General features: G+C 43.6%; 1 protein-coding gene across 9 annotated transcripts in view; it reads right to left on the bottom strand.

Moving 5' to 3' along the window:
• RASAL2 (RAS protein activator like 2) overlaps window positions 1–16,577 on the bottom strand; it is a 190,092-nt gene that overhangs the window by 38,622 nt on the left and 134,893 nt on the right. For 7 of the 9 annotated variants that reach the window (XM_027694580.1, XM_027694578.1, XM_027694574.1 and 4 more), the window contains one exon: window positions 10,025–10,131. In XM_027694580.1, coding sequence (XP_027550381.1) covers window positions 10,025–10,131 — 107 coding nt within the window. Of the gene's footprint in view, window positions 1–10,024; window positions 10,132–10,919; window positions 10,979–11,311; window positions 11,330–16,577 lie in introns of those variants that run through there. The other 2 variants (XM_027694583.1, XM_027694581.1) reach the window with 2 other exon arrangements.

The following is a 16,577-nucleotide window of genomic DNA, read 5'->3' as shown; positions in this document are numbered from 1 at the left end:
GGGAAAAGGTACAGTCAAAAGGGAAGAAGCATTTTCAGCTGTGTGTGCCACTCAAACTCTGCCCATGATCTTGCACTTTCCTTAGTCCTGCTATTGAAAAAGTGCCTTTGAAAAACCCCCTGTAATCAATAGATGCTTTTGGGCTTCTCTTGGGGCCACTGCTGGAATTCAAGTAGAGGATGCACAGTGCTTTCAAAGGCACTTTCATATATTCTGACCTCTCAGCATAAAAGGTAACAAACCCAGCCACAGGGATTCAGACCTGGTGGACCCTGGCTTCAGTCCAGCACCTCTCAAATTGCAAACATGAAATAACATGTTTTTCTCCCTTTAAGGGCAAATAAGACAAAGCTGACACAATTCAGCAGGGGTCCAAAAGTATTTCTATCAAATCATTCCAAATCCCACTCAGAGAAGAACGGTGAATATTCATTTTTGTGTGCATGTACAATTTTAAATTGGCACTGCTTTAACATTACTGAAACATGTTCCTGGTTTAATTGAACATAATCTACTCCCTAATGGAACAAATACGCTGTCTGGCGTTGAACAGGGCTATCCAGAGCTGACAGTACAAAAAAAAAATAGGGTAAGAATATATTTAAAGATAAAAGTTATTCAAACAAAGGGTGTTCTTGCTGGTCATCCTTCAAAGGCTTGAAAACATTCGCAATATTTGCTCTGTGCACCTCGCTGGCAGCTCATGCAGGGCCAGTGCTTACAGATGGACAACCTGGGAGCAGCATGAAAAATTCACATGTGCCAGAATTGAGCAGAGTTTTTCCGACTTCCATTTGCCAAAGGAAATGCTTTTAAATACTGAATGCAGATATAAAAAAGGATGCAGTGATGAAAAATAAACTCCTATCTGCAACAATACCAACTAACTGGAAGTTTTATTTCCTCGTGCTACTGTAGAGAAGAAATCCCTGCCAAGGGTTATAATGCAGCTTGTATCATTAAAAAGACAAAACCACCATTGTTGCTTTTCTTATTGTCTAGGTATTTCATTTAAATACTTATTTCAACACAAAACAGACCCCTGTGTGGTTCTTATACCTAAATAGAACGAAGTCTCTGAGCTTTAAGAATCATCATGGAATTTCTTTAAAAACAGTGGGAATTTTACTGCTTAAGCAAACACTCTCAGACAAAAATATGTAATTTTATTACCCAGACTGCCAGAAATGATGAGATGATGTTCTCAATTAAAAAAGTACAAAATATTCGGTTGGATAAATCACCTAGGATGCAATTTGAAGAGATCAGTACCATGTAAACACAATGTTTCAAGAGGAATAACTGTTCAAGAACTGTGCCTTAATCCCTTGAGAGACAGATTTGAGGGTCACGCGTAGTGGGACAAGTTCCATACAAATTCCCCTCAGAACCACAGGAGGTTCAGGGGAACAGGGATGGAAAAGAGAGATGAGGAGAGCGAGCAGTGGAACACAGGCACACACACAATCTGTGCAACAGGCTCAGGGCAGCTTCGTCATCTCGCCCAAAAGCATCAAACACTGCGGTGAGAAATCCCAATGATACAACATCTAAAAATAATTCAATCCCACTGAGAATTCTATTTGGAAGTTAAGCAACTTGACTGTCACTCTGCCAAGAATCTCCACGGGAGATGGGATAATCCACCGGGCTGTTGGAACTTCCCTCCATAGCTGCACGGGGAAAGCACAGAAACTCTGACCCCCAAGTATTTCCAACCCCGGGGAGGTGGCTGTTGAGGGCAGCTTTGGCTTTAGGAAATGCTCACTCCAAAGATGCCTGACAAACAATTGTCTGTTTGTCCTTAACCTCAGAGCAGCACACGAACTGTCCAACAAATTCAGACACAGTAGGAGCTACTCAACTCCTTGGCTGCTGCTCCCCACAGACACAACGATTCCTCACTCTGGGGAGAACAGTCCATGCATAATAAATAACAATTGTCTTGGTTGTTTTGAAAGGGAAAGGTTAATTCAGCCATGAACAAATAAAACTGTGTGTAACCATAACACAAATTATCCATCGACACAGCGCAGTGGCATTAGTGGAAGTTTCCAAGCACTAAAACCAGGGTGAAATGGGTGATAAAAAGGTTCATCTCAGACTCAGTGCTGTTACCCACGTTGGCTCTTTCTGAGGACAAACACATTGCCTTTGGGAGCCCTGCAACGCATCTTGAACATCTTTAATTCTCGATGAGGAGCGCCAATGCATTATTGATAACACCAGGTGGGTAACTTCATTTACAGAGCGATGAGACTTATTCTCTCCGAGGGGAAGGGCTGGATGGGTACAAAGACAACCCTCAAGTGACTATGGATGACAGCAGAACTGCCTCCCCGCTGCTGTGTGTGGTGAGGACATGAAGCATTTTATTTCTCAAGTTGCTCACAAGCAGCTATCAAGAAAAAAAAAGTAATGTCATAGCCAAGCGAAAATGGTCTCCTGTGCCAGCAACATTGTAAAGCTATGGGAGGCAAAGAAGCAGGGGAAGATAGCCAGGTTGCAAAATGGAAAGATAAAACTAGCAAGATATTCTAGGAATGAGCAGCAAACATGGAGAAGTTAACAATTCCCTACAAAACACCACCACAAGGCCAGTCTACCTAGCAAGGAGGTGGAGAAGTTTGCTTACGAGCCCAATAACACTCAGTATTAAAATATTAGCAGTGACTGACTTCAAAAAGTCTCTCAGCCACTCATACAGTTGAAAAGCAGAGGAAAACAACTCTAGGTACACCTTGGAGGCAATATACAGAACAAGACAGTGACTTACAGAGTCACATTCCACCATCAACCAATCCAAAAAACCTGGCACTATGTCACTGAAGAGGTGGTTTGTGCACAGGCAGAAAACAATAAAAACCATGTTTGAATGTACAAACAAAGGGTAAAGCCCGATAAAAGTAAAGTGGTGTTATGTAAATCTGCCACAGCTCTCACACTAATGCATCACTCTCTGATTTTCTCATCTCAGCAAGAAAACTAGAACAAAACAGAACTCCAGAAGTATAAACTGATTAAAGGCAGACAAGAGGGGGATTTACAAATGATATGTTTTAAAGACCAACTATTTATTTTAGGAACAAAAGCAAGAAGGGATTAGGGATGTATAAAACAAATAGAATGGAAATTACCAAAGCTCCTCATGCACCCTGTTACATCAGAAAACCAAGGGGCAATTTCACATGAGAGGCAGCCACGTTTCACTGATTGTCAGGAAACCTTTCCTAATGCTGTCTATAAATGAGCCCATCCAATTCTCCACCACAAAATATTATACAGACAAATTTTTTCATCAAGATTAAAAAAGGATTATGTGTTTATATAAGGAAGAATAACATATGTAGCTGCATTAGTCAGGTTTAAAAATAACAAGAGTGAGCAATAATCATGCTTCAGGACACAAGCTGATCAACAGCAAGGATCAGGAAAGATATTTTTCCCCTGATGGGACAGCACTGCAGATTTGGCCGGATAACAATTTCAACTTTCCAATGAAAAATGTTCTACAGCCACAGGAGGGATGCAGGATAGGATGAACAAGTTTAGGAACAGTAATAAGAAACCCAAGGAAATGCAGAGGATACTGTAACAGGGATACATTGATAATACACCTGTTAATAAAATGCATTATAAGACTGCTTGCATTCTGCGTGATATGCAGTCAAAAGTACTAAAGGAATCAAATTTCCAAGTCACTGGCAATTCAACTGGAAAATTCATGAAGAAGCAAGAACTACCTGATAGCCAGGGAAGGCCACATCAGCTTTTCAGATCCCAGTTCAGCAAGGTGTTTAGCATGGACACAACTGGGAGCAGAGCCTGGCTGCCCACAACAGGGCACAGCAGAAGGAAAGAGCATCCTTAAAAGCCCCTATCCAGGAATTAAGGAGTATAGGTCAGAAGTCTGGCTGAAGAACAACAAAGCAATGGTGATAGACAACATATATGATAAGAAGCAGGTCACCTGAGCCTATCAGGAAGGGTAGGCAATGATTTCCTGACCCTGGCTCCTTAGTCCCCTGGCATGCAGCCAGCAAGCAGCCCAACACTTCAGAACACTTTCTGATAACACAGCACACATGCTAATTACAAAAATTAATGGAAATGAGCTTTGTGTGTAACACAAAGCTGAGAACTGGCTGCAGGAATATCTAAAAAGAGTAATTACAACAAGTGATAAGGTATCAAGGTAGAAGAAAAGGGTCCAATGGGATGTGGTGGGGATAGTGGCACTACTGCTTCTGCTTAACATCCTTGTTAATCATCCGGAAGAAAAGTTAAACAGCACATTAATTACACTGAGCTGTATTAAATTAGGAGGTGAAGTGAGGGCCAGGGAGGACAGAGAAATGACACAAAGGGTTGGGAGCAATTAGAAACTGGTAACACGCATTCCTGTGAACTTCAGTTCCAGAACTTGGAGAATCAATTGAAGGGAATTAAAAGCACAAGAGCAAGAAAAGTGATAAAAAGGCCAGAAGGACTGATTTGCAGAGGATGCATTAATTAAACTTTGCATAACTTGACTGTTACGGAGATGAAGAATAGACTGAGTCGGTACATATTTAAATACTACTAAACCAAGGACAGCTGGAATGTGAGCAGTGTTTAAAGCTATGTATGTTCACAGTTCCCTACATTAACTAAGGAATAAAAGGAATTGGATAAAGTCAGATTTACACCAAACATGAGAATAATGTTCCTGCTGTTGAGGTCCACCAGACAGTGTCACAGCCTAGATACCTCCATCATCTGACTCAACACTAAAGTTTGATGTAATGAACAAATCTGCTTTGGCAGCAAGACAGTGTGAGGGTTATAAAGCCTATGAACAGCGTTATTCCAGAGTAAAGATATGGATGAGAGCTTAGTGAGCACCCTGGAGAAAGTCAGTCACCCATTTGTGCCTTCTGACACAAAACTCACAGAACAGCCACCACATCTAAGCCATCACATCACAGGCAAGTGATAAAAAACTAGACCAGATTCAAACAAAAGTGTCACAGCAAGAAAGGGCTGGAAAACGGAAGGAAAAATGTTCATCTCTGTTAAGAGGACACATTTGAGCACAGCCAGCTTTTCAAGGAGGATGCCGTGCTGCCTCACAAAATCCAAATCAACAATTCCATCTCTGCACTGGTGCTGATGCAGAATTAAAAACATGTACTTGTGTGCCATGGGGTCACACGGACAGCACAGCTCAGACTTGTCCTGTCCTGGCAGCGCGGCGGGAGCAGAGCAGAGCTCTGGAGGAGCAACAATCTTGCTGACTGCATAAAAGATGAGGCTGGGCAGCCACGAGATCTCATCAAGCTTTGACCTTCACTTGGGCTGGCTGCATTGTCTTCTGTTCCATTTAGCTGTACTCTTAAAGAGCAGAGAGGCAGACAGCATTTCTATAGATCCAATTATACCCTCGACCAGAAACAGAGCAAGGAAGGCGATCTGCAAATATCCTCCACCAGGGTTCCAATAAAAATCATTTTATTTACTTCAAAGATTGCGTTTGGCTTTCCTGTCTCATTTGCACTTGTTTCTTTGCCTCTCTCTCATGTTTTTTTTTTCCTCCTATTAGCCAGCAGACATGGATGAATCATATATTATTTGCGATAACAACCCTACCCCAAAGAAGCCAAAAACGGGGAGGGCAACGCGAGTCTGAAGAGCGGTTCAGCAATTCCTCTCCATCCTGCCACTGCAGGAGGTTTGAAGATGTGGATAACCTCATATTTACCCCTGATCCTAGATTCCAATGGCAGAGCAATGAGAGAATGTGTCAGGTTGCCACAGTGCTCCACGGTGCCACAGCAGGGAACGGGATGCACGGAGACCGAGACGCTGCCAGGACATGGTGTGTGTGGGAAGGGAAAAGCTGGTTCCTTGCCCACTTATGTGTCACAGTGCCTACTTGTAGCCAGTTCCCTCTGCCTCCCTATTTGTTCAGTCAAATGGTACTCATTGTTAAAAATACGACTTTTTCTATATATATATAAACAGAACACATCTGTCTGTATGTGAGAAGGCACATTTCTGAAACACCTGAGAATTGTCAAATGGCAATTTACACAGCTCCTAGATGGAGGCTGATGTTTTAACTGAGGATAAGAGTATTTGGGGAAACGGGGCAGAAAAAGAAAGGACAAGCACCAAGAGCTCTTCTCTCTGCATGCACACCTTGTGCTGTGCAGTGTCAGCACTAGCAGAATCCCCTTTAATCCTCTCAGTGAGATAACCAGAACGAATCATAGAATCATAGAAGGGTTTGGGTTGGAAAGGACCTCAAAGATCATCTTGTTCCACCCCCTGCCATGGGCAGGGACACCTTCCATTATCCCAGGTTGCTCCAAGCCCCGTCCAACCTGTCCTAGAACACTTCCAGGGATGGGGCAGCCACAGCTTCTCTGGGCAACCTCTGTCAGGGCCTCCCCACCCTCACAAACACATGGCACATGTTGGTCCATGTGGTGGTTTGCCCTAAGGAAGAGCATAACTCCTGAAATTCTGCTTTTCACACACTGGTAAGTTTAAATGTACAACTTTTCCTCCAGTGCACATGCAGGAGGTAGGAAGGCAAATTTCCTGAAGTTTACACATCAGCCCTTTAAAATAAATCCTTCACTGACCACAGCCACTGAAGAGACTACTTAAAAAATGTCTCGTCGAGGAAATGTTTGCTTAAAGGCAATTATGCTGTTATAAATCAAAATTCCAGATGCTAAAGCAATGCCAATTAGCAGTATTAAAAAAACAGATGCCTTGTTCTGAGAGAGCACCACTGCCTGGTGCTTGAAAGGAAAAAACCTGCACAGAACGTGCTGGAAGCCACTGTCCTATTGAGAAGACAGCTTTTAAATAGCTGTTCCGAGATGCAAACTTAAAAAGCTGTAAAAGCAACTTATTATGAAAGTCTCAGCATAATTTTCTGTCAGGATGGAAGAAGGTTAAGCTGTCCCCTGCCTTAAGCTGCTTTTTGTTAGAAATCCAAGCAGTGAGTGGAAGAGGTATGGCACAGAGTCAGGGCCACGGAAAGAACAACTGAGACAGCACAACTCTGCAGCTGCCCCTGGCCCTCCAACCTGCACTGGAGGTGACAATGTCTGGAGAAACAAAACAGCAAGTTCTCTTACTATTAATCTCCTTTACATGTAGAATAAATCCCTGTCAAATAAAGACAACCTTACAGACACAAATTCAAAGCTGTTACAGGCACCTCTTACATCCTTGACTTGCAGCTCTTCCCAGACCACTGATCTGCAACTTCCATGAGGCACCCAAGTCACCTTTCCTGCTTCTGAGAGCTGGGAAATTCTTATTATCAATCGAAGGCAGAAACATGATTCCTCCCCACCTTCTCACCCACCTATTAGGTGTGTGCCAATCCACCAAGTTAACAGCATGTTTGGTTTCAGTAGTTTTGGCCTGAGCTCATCCATACTCTTAAGCAATCTGACTTCTAATTGCTCTTTTAAGCACATCACAAGTTGGCATGTTTTAAAACAGGGTGATCTCAGCCCCCACCTGCACCACAACCTGCTAAGGAGTAACAGAGTGTAAATGGGTTACTCAGAGCAAAACCTCCAAAGCCAGAAGCCTTGTCCCCTTGAGAAGGACAGGAGGGTGCATTATGCTCCTGGGCATACAGGTGGTCAGGCAGACAAAGCAGCAGAATCCAGCTCCACGTGGCACAAATAGCTTCTAGCTCTGTGCTGGTTTATGCCCAAGAAAAGCATCCATGTGCTGCCTCCTGAGCCTATTTGCTGGAGTCCTAAAAGCCCAGCACACCACCAGGGAAAATAAAGAAACATTCTGCAAAGTCCTTGATTTGAAAGGGAGCAGGAGCTAAGAAGTATTAGAGAACTATTAGACAAGAATTAGAGAACCATTAAACCTTTACTTAAAAGATAGGATCAGCATAAAAAAATTGTCCCCCAAAAAGGAGGCATATAAAATAAACAATACAGATAGTCATCAAACAGTTCTGATACCCAGCTTGCAGTTGTCAGACAAAGGCTACTACAGTGCATGTATACATCTAAAGGCAAGGGCTATTACTTATACATGAAGGCAGAGAGAGCAGAGAATTTCTTATAAATGAAGAAACAGATCAGACTTTTGAAGGCTCTCAGAGTTCAGAAATCTTCCTGGAACTCTGTGGACCATGGGCTCAGGATAAAATTCTCAGAACTTAACATAACAGAATATTCGTGTAACAGCTTCACATATAACTAGACCAAGGCCCTCTTCTCCCCAAGTACCACCCAGAAAACAGGTCTCTGAAGTGACAGAGGGCTGTTCATAGAACACAGAATAGCTGAGACGGGAAGACACCTCTGGAGACTGTCTAGTTCAACCCCCTGCTCAAAGCAGAGTAAACTAGAGCAGGATGCTTAGGAGGATCTGAGCCCAGTGTATTTTGGAATATATCTCCAAGGATGGAGACTCCACAACCTCTCCAGACAACTTGTTTCAGTGCTCTATCACAGTGAAAAAAAAAGGTTTTTGTTGTGTTTAACTGGGATTTCTTACAGTTCCATTTGTGTTCAGAGGCTCTTGTCCAAAGAGCCTGGCTCCATCGCCTTTACTCCCTTCCATCAGGTATTTACACACGCTGCTAACATTTCCCTCAGAGCTTTCCCTTCCCAAGGCTAAGCAATACATTCTGCTTTAACTGCTACTTCAGGTGTCCTTTGAACCAAAGGGAAACGGGATTCGTGGCCTTTCAACAAACATCAGTTAGAAGTCCAGGTTTTGTTCTGACAAGGAAGCCTTTACAGAAGGAATATTCTTCCCAACGAGGACAGTTAAGCACCAGAGGAGGTCGTTGACCAAGGCTGTACAATCTGCATCCTTGGAGGTTTTCCACACCTCACTGGAGAATGCCCTGAGCACCCTGATGTAAATTGTTCCAGCTTTTAAGAAGGGATAGATCAGAGACTTCCCTTCCAATCTGTATTATTCTATGACTCTGAAAAGGGACCAAGTAAGGACACCCAGTATATTCACTGCATCCCTGGTCCTTTTCTCCATTCCAATAAATCATGAGTTAACAGGCTGCTTTAAATACCATGTATTCTAGAAACTCTGACCAACATTAATCCTTTAATAATTTAAATAGCTTTCATTAAATCCTTGGCTGTTTATTAATTTTATTTTTAAATGACATGATGTAGGATTTATCCAAAACCAAAGTTTCACACACATTTGGATCTAAAGGGAGCTAGGAAGTGTGCTTAGAAGGGATGAGTGTTATCTAAAGCAAAGCAAGGATATATACACAAAGCTGCAGAAATGGTACTTGTGTCCAGAAATGGTACTCATGTCCATAGCAAACATCAAAAAAACTCCAGTGTTCACTAGGCAATTCTTCTCCTGGTTTTCCTCAGGTTTTAAAGTAGGTAGATTACTAGCATTTGTCCTCAGTCTAATTATAGAAATACCTTTGTGCTTTTGGATACACTGACCAAAGACTGACACAAGCAAGAAAATCCAGGCTGTAGCTGAAAAACTCTCATGCAGACTCAGAGCCGACCAAACTCAGGACAAAACCTGAAGAGCTAAGGAGGAATTAACACACCTGCAGAAATTCCATCAGCTTCTGAACAAACTATAAAGCCATTTTCAATTTTCTGTGTACTTCACTGGCATGAGGGGAAAATAACACGCCATCTCTAACCTAAAGGAACTTCTTTCCTAGTCAACATTGCATATGGAATGCAATCCCTGGAGGCGACTTCAAAAGTATTTATATAGGTCGCTGCCCACATTAACTCTGATGTTTCACTATCTGCAACTTTAGATCAAGGCAATGGAAAGCAGCAAGCTTGGGATCTACCAGAAAGCTCATTGATAATACATGACACTTGGCAGCAAAACCCCCTTGGTCAACTGGAAATATTAACTAAATATTCCTTCCCTCCCGACCCCTCCAGCTTGGTTTATTTACACTGTGATATTTTAACCTCCTCCTCCCATCCCACAGGACAGATCCCCCTTTGCAGGGCAGGCACAGCACACTTACTGGTACTCGGAAGGGAGAGGTGTTGGGAACATCCATGGAGTTGGTTTTCTCAGAGGTGCTGGTCCCCGAGATGCTCCGTCTGCGAGGAGATCTCTCTGCTGGGACCTCTGAGGAAGAGAAGAACAAGGTGGTGAATGGGTGCCTGGGGGTGGGGAATAGTCAGGTTTTGTGCTCTGCAGGACAGACTCCTCAGCAAAGTTTTCAAGTGCATTACTAAACTGCTGAACTAACCCACCTATTTCTCTATATCTTATTTACTTACTAAATTACAGTGGCATTTTCACTGGCAGATCCCAGGTTGTGAATCTGACTTGACTGTAGGCAATTAAAATTAGAAATGCTGGTAAAGATCAATACCTAGACATATTTAATATTCTGTTACTGCCTGAGAGACAGTATTCAGAGAACTTTAATGTATTTATTAAATTTAATTTTTTTACGTAAGCAATGCAGTAATTAACAGATAATTACAATCAAGACCCAGGGAAGCTCAATTTTAGTCCCAGCTGAATGCAATTTGACAAAGGTCAAAGTTTGGTCGTGTGTGATCCCACTACTTGCTCAAACCATGCAACCAGCAGAAGACTTATAAGTGCCTGGGTAATATGACATATATATCTCTGCAGATAAAAAAAAAGAAATAGGTCAACTTCTCCTCATTCTGGCAGTATGACCTTACTAAGGCACGACTTTGGCATCTTAAATCCATGCAGGCTGATCTGACGAGCACAAATATTCATAAAAGCTGCACTGGTATGTTTTTCTAGTATAAATACTAGAATAATAGCATAATAAAGTATACACAGCATTACAACCCTCTCCACAAACACACATATACTGCACATAAATGCATTTTTATATACAGCTAGATATGCATATGTATGCATACAGATACCTTTATCACAAGTGCTGCCCATCTCCAGCTCAATTGCCAGACTTTAAGGAATCCAGCTTCCCAAAACGCCCCCCAGCACGGGGAGGGAAAAACCCACTTCCCAGCAGAAAGTCCATTGTTATCTTCCGACTCTTAAAGGGAAGGAGCAAGCCGTGACTCCAGCCAGTGACATTTTGACTCCTGCCGTTTTCCTTCCAGGGGCCAGCCGCAGCTCAAACTTCCATTCCCGGCCGCCTGGCCCTGGGGATCGCTGCTCCTTCCACTCCCGGGAGCGCCGGGGCTCTGCTCGCCCTCCCTCCCCGGGGCTGGCGGGGAGCAGGCGAGCGAGGCAGCAGCACACAGGACTGCAGCTCTTCAATCAATCGCTCCGGCTGCACATCCTCATTACTTACTTTCAGGCTATTAACAGACGCCCAACTGCCGGCTTCCCTCCGCTCCCGAAAATTTCGCTGTACATCCTGATTCACGGCGGAAAAAAAAAAAAAAAAAAAAAAAGCAGGGTTTATGGAGAGAGACAGCCAGCTGGTGCCACGAGGAGCAGCGTTTGCCTCCAAAGAGCCGAAGGGGAAAAAAGGAGAGGAGTCTTCTTCGGGGATAACATTACTTGTGATGTCTCTGCACACCGGATTTTGATTTCAGCAGAGTTATAATACGTCTCTCCCATGGATGCTGGAGGACCGACAAAATGGAGCATTACCGGAGGGGAGGCTGAGGAGTCTGGACCCTGCAGTATTAGTGTCTCACACGGTAGATATTTATCTTTAAAAAAAAAAACAACAAAAAACCCCAAACGGCTGACATTGAGCCTCTCAGTCTGCTGGGGGAAAGGACCAGGAGGGAGAACAGCCTCATAAACTGGGCAAAGAAAGTGTAACACACAGCGTGGCTACCACTGGGAAATGGGCAGGGCACTGCCGAGCGTGGGGACGATGCACGAGCCCTTCTCACACCAACCGAGCACGTCCCGGGCTGTCAGAGCTCGTGGTATCCATGGCAGAGCGAGACCCTTTGGGAGAGATTCCTGCAGCTGAACATCAGGCACTTTTTCCTACAGCTAAGGAAGCATCACCTGTTCCAGAGCTGGAGGGTAGGTAAGTCCCCACCAAGGCACCTTTAGAGAACAAAGCCCTTGGAGCAGGGCCAGTGCCAGCCCAAGGTTTTTAAGTCAGTCCCACCATCTCAGGAGCCTCTGCAGCGCTGCCAGTTTTATCTGAAGATGTGCTTTAGTGTCACCAGCTGCCTCCCTTGCCTATACAAAAAGGAAACTTTATTTCCTGCAGCACCTGTAAGTACTGCCCTGCCCAGAGAGAGCTGTGTTACACAGGATTTAAAACACTGCCTCTGCCACTCCAGCTGTCCACGTAAGGAAGGCAAACGGGAGCGATATATTCCCTTGGAACTGGGGGGTAGAGCGAGCACCTTTTATGTTACACTGCATAGTAAAACATGTAACGTAATAGGTTTGGCTTTCTCCACTTCTCACGCGCAGGAAATCACATCAAAGCTGCCCCGGTAATTTAAAACAGTCTGTTAACTTTGCTGAGTCATAAATGAAAAGAGGAGCCCGAATTCCCCACGTTCTGCAGGAGGGGCAGTTTGGGAAAGAGTTTAAGTTTGAACTGAATGGAGTTGAAAGGCTACCACAAGGAATGTGCCTGGCTCCCCTGGCCTCCCCTCTCCCCCCACAGGCACCCAGCAGCAATCCAAGTCGTCTGCAAATAAAACACTGAGATTTCATCAGTGAAATGAGTTTTTTTCTTTTCTCAGACCATCACAGAAATGTAGCATTTGGAGAAGGGAAAATAAAATATTCACTAGGTGCCTGCAACAAACTAAAAACTACCTTTCCCTCTCTTCTGCTTCTAAAAAACAAGAGTAAATAAACATGCTTAGTCCCTAGGAAAAGGAAGACCCAGATATAGCAAAATTGTCGGGATATGTTAACTGGAAATCAAAGGCTGAAGCAACTTGCTGTGACACCCGTAGAACAGGATTTTTGCTGAGTCGTGTAAAAGAAATCTATACTGTCACCACCAGGCAAAAAATTAGACAGTTCCCTCCCCTGCTCCTCTGGTAATGCTTGGGGCTGCTCTTGCATAATCTTCACCTGCTGCAAAAATCAATGCACCTCTCATCACCTTAGTATTAAATTACAACTGCTTTCTGCATTGCTCACTCTCAGGGACCAAGGCTACAGATAAATCACATTGTTTATCCATCAAAATAATCTGAAATCCCTTTTCAGCCACTCTTGGTTTCTGGGAAGAAAGGAAAAAAAAAAAAAGGTAAAAAGGAAAAAAAAAAGGCAAACAGATCTTCCCCTTTTCAACCTTCAGCAATAATGGTAGAATCCTACAATGGTTTGGGTTGGAAGGCACCACAAAGATCATCCAGACAGGGACACCTTTCACTACACCATCAAAGAAATGAGTCATAAACATCCCTATGGGACACTTTTATCACCTCATATATTGGCGATACACAGTAATATTTATGTAAAAAAAATTATGCAAATAAGTATTTACTTCCTATTACTACATAGTAATAGTCAGTTCCAAAGTAGCTGAGCCAATTACTCTGCAGTGGCAGATGCCTCTGAAGAGGGAACTGCCCAAAGATACAATGCAGGAAGGTCTCTTTTCCCATCCTATTGCACCACTCTACCCTCAGCAACACCAAAGCTTGTTTTGTTGGCCAGAAGGCAGGTCTGTGTAAGCCAGGTGCCATTTACTACTCGGAGTAGTGGTGAGGATTGCCCTCCTTTGAAGGCAACCCTCTCTGCCACAGAGGTGCAGCCTCAGAGGCCTCTGGTCAGCACAGGGCTCTGGGGCTTAGCCTAAATTTCCTTTTGCTGGGTGCCCTGGCCACTTGAAATCCAAGCCCTGCTGTGGTGGGAGTTTGTATTCTCACTGTGAAGAGCTCTTTCTCCGGGTGGGAGAAGCAGAGACTAAACAAAGTTCCCAGCTCTGCAGGACTAAGCCACACCAGGTAGGAAGGGTTGGGAGACAGAATAGGAACAAGAAGAGGAAGAAATGCCTGAACAGCATCTTTCAGATGGGTATTACCCAATGAAATGGGAAGCCTCACACATAAAAATGTTAATGTTTTATCTTGCAGTAAGCATTCCCTCTCATTTTGCTCACCTGGGGAGAATTCAGACTTGGGCCCAATTCACAGACTGTCATAAAAATGTCATTAAATGCCTGGGTAAGAAGCTTAGGGTAAAAGCAAACTCAAACCCCTTGATCTGTTTTAAGTCCTGAAGTCCAAGTTGGTGTTCTGACTAGAACACATTATGCAAATCCTGCAAGGTATAACTTAAAGGAAAAAATGGAAATTCGCAGAAATAGCTTTTCCACATTTATCAAGGCAACTAGACAGGGGAAGAAAGCCACAAGAAGATACATCAGAGTGAATGCAACCAAGTCACAGCACACTGTGCACAAAAAGTGCACAAAAGCTGCCAAGCCTGGAAAGGGAAACACAAAGGGAACCCTGCAAAGCTCACTTGCTATAGAACTCCAGCATCAAACAACTGCTAGATACCAGCTATGATCAAAAACTCTCCCACTCCATTAGCAGGGGTTTGAAAAGGAGATACTGTGCTTTCCAAGACAAGTCTTGGAAGATGATCCAGGTAAATATAAAAGACTTTTAATTTACAGACAGGTAATTCTGTTGGTGTTAGGCACTTGCATTGTGCTGGTACATTAAAAAAGTGTAATTGAACTAGTGCCCAGTTCAGAAGGTGCATAGCAAGCAACCTAAATGACACTTAAGTCATTTAAAAGACATTTAAGTCATTGATTCCTAAAGGACTTCACAGTCTGAAAGACAAGACCTACCAGGCAAAGCAGATGAATACTAGAGGAGGCTGGAAGAAAGGGCATGAATATCATAAGAGAGAAAAAATTTTGGGTTTCAAGTACAAACTCTCACAATTTCTTTTTGCTGAACGTTCAGAGAAACTGTACATGGCATTTAGTGAGTACAACATCAGCTGTTCTCAGACTGATGCATTCACTTTGAAGGGAGGAATGAATCCTCCAGCTCTGCAAACCCAGTCAGAAATTAAACAGATGCATGTCCCTAAACCGCTCAACAAATCCTCTGTGGCACGTGAGTGGCTGTACAAAATTTGGGATAGTTGCTCCTTTTTAACCTCCTCGTGCAGCAGCATCTAAAGCCTCCTTTAATGGTTGACTCCACACACAGCCAAACAAACTGCCTTGGACAACTGTGCCGACACAAAAGCACACACAAGGAGCTACTGCCCACGACCTGGAGATGCTGATGTCCTCGTTAGTTCCTAATGATCTTGGACTGCCCCTGCTAATTCAAATTACCTTGTGTTTGCTGCAGAGAGATTGTACACACACAATTAACGCCGATCAGCTGACTCATGGTAACTTGTTCCTGCAGCCTAATTTGTTTAGAGGCTTATGACTTAGACACACATTAGTATGATATCAATATTTATTGTCCTTGTTATTAAACAACAGCCTTGAGCCACGGCTTTCCAAACCAATCTTTTTACTCTCTGTAAGAGGGCTGTGAATTGAGGCGTTCTCTAAAAAGCAATCCTTTGGGACTGTCTCACAAGGGATTACTGGCTCTTGGAGGCAGCAAAGCTCAACAGCTCTTCCCTGCTCCTCTCCATGGCCTAGAAGGCTGCTCTGAGCCTTAGCACCCCCTTGCTCACAGTGGCAGGATTTTTGCCCCTGAGCAGTAAGAATTATTGTTATGGACACAGGAAAAGTCCCAATGTACTGCAGGCATCCTAGGGATGTCACTGAACCTTAAATATGGTCCCAGAGTTCAGACACCATTTGAGAATTTTTCTTCTAAATGCATCTGTGTATTTCTCCTCTTGAGAAGGAAAACTTTGAGCAATCTCCCCTGATTTATCTTACTGCCATCACTCAGGCCAGGAGCCAGGCAAGCTGACAGAAATGAGTGGCAGTGGGCTGAACCCAGTGATCAGCTCCTCAAAAGGCACAAGGAAGAAAAACAGAGCAGTAAGTAACAGTTTAGTCCAGTTCAGCTCATTTGCTGCCCTGCACGTGCCCATTTACAACCTAACCTTTGCCCAGTGTGTTTGTAACTACTTCAAACAGGCTGTAACCAAGTTTAATTAACAACTGTGCACCACTTAAAAGCTTTTAAAAAGAAATAAGGTCAGGTAACTGAAGGACTGAGGAAATTAAGCACCAAAGTAGCAAAGGCTTCCCAGTAAAGTGCTAAAAACCAAAAAAACCCACAAAACACAGTTAGTACCCTACCGTACCAAGAAATGAGAGAAGGCTTTTCTCATCTTCCGTGCTGCTATCCAGCCATTCGGCCACATGCCCAGGAGAAAGAAGACTTATTCTCCAGCCAGAAAACTTTTCCATACAGAACACAATGAGTGAACGAAGCAGGGCAGGAAGGGTGGGGAGGAGCTGATGGTCTTGGGATTCCAGTACTCCAGTTATTGTCTACACTGGCAACATGAGAGCGTGATCCTGCTCAGTTCTCTCAACCCTACATCTGACACAGCAGGCATGGGTGGGAGCAGTAAGTGGGATCTGTACTTGTTGTCCCTTTGTGTCAGGTTTCAGTCCAAGCAGGAACAGAAGGAAGGCAAAAAAACCCCAACAAAAACAAGAGGAGCAGGGG

This window comes from Neopelma chrysocephalum, unplaced genomic scaffold (genome assembly GCF_003984885.1).
Source record: "Neopelma chrysocephalum unplaced genomic scaffold, ASM398488v2 Primary Assembly neopelma1_98, whole genome shotgun sequence".
NCBI lineage: Eukaryota > Metazoa > Chordata > Aves > Passeriformes > Pipridae > Neopelma > Neopelma chrysocephalum.
This window is presented reverse-complemented; position numbering and strand designations above follow the sequence as displayed.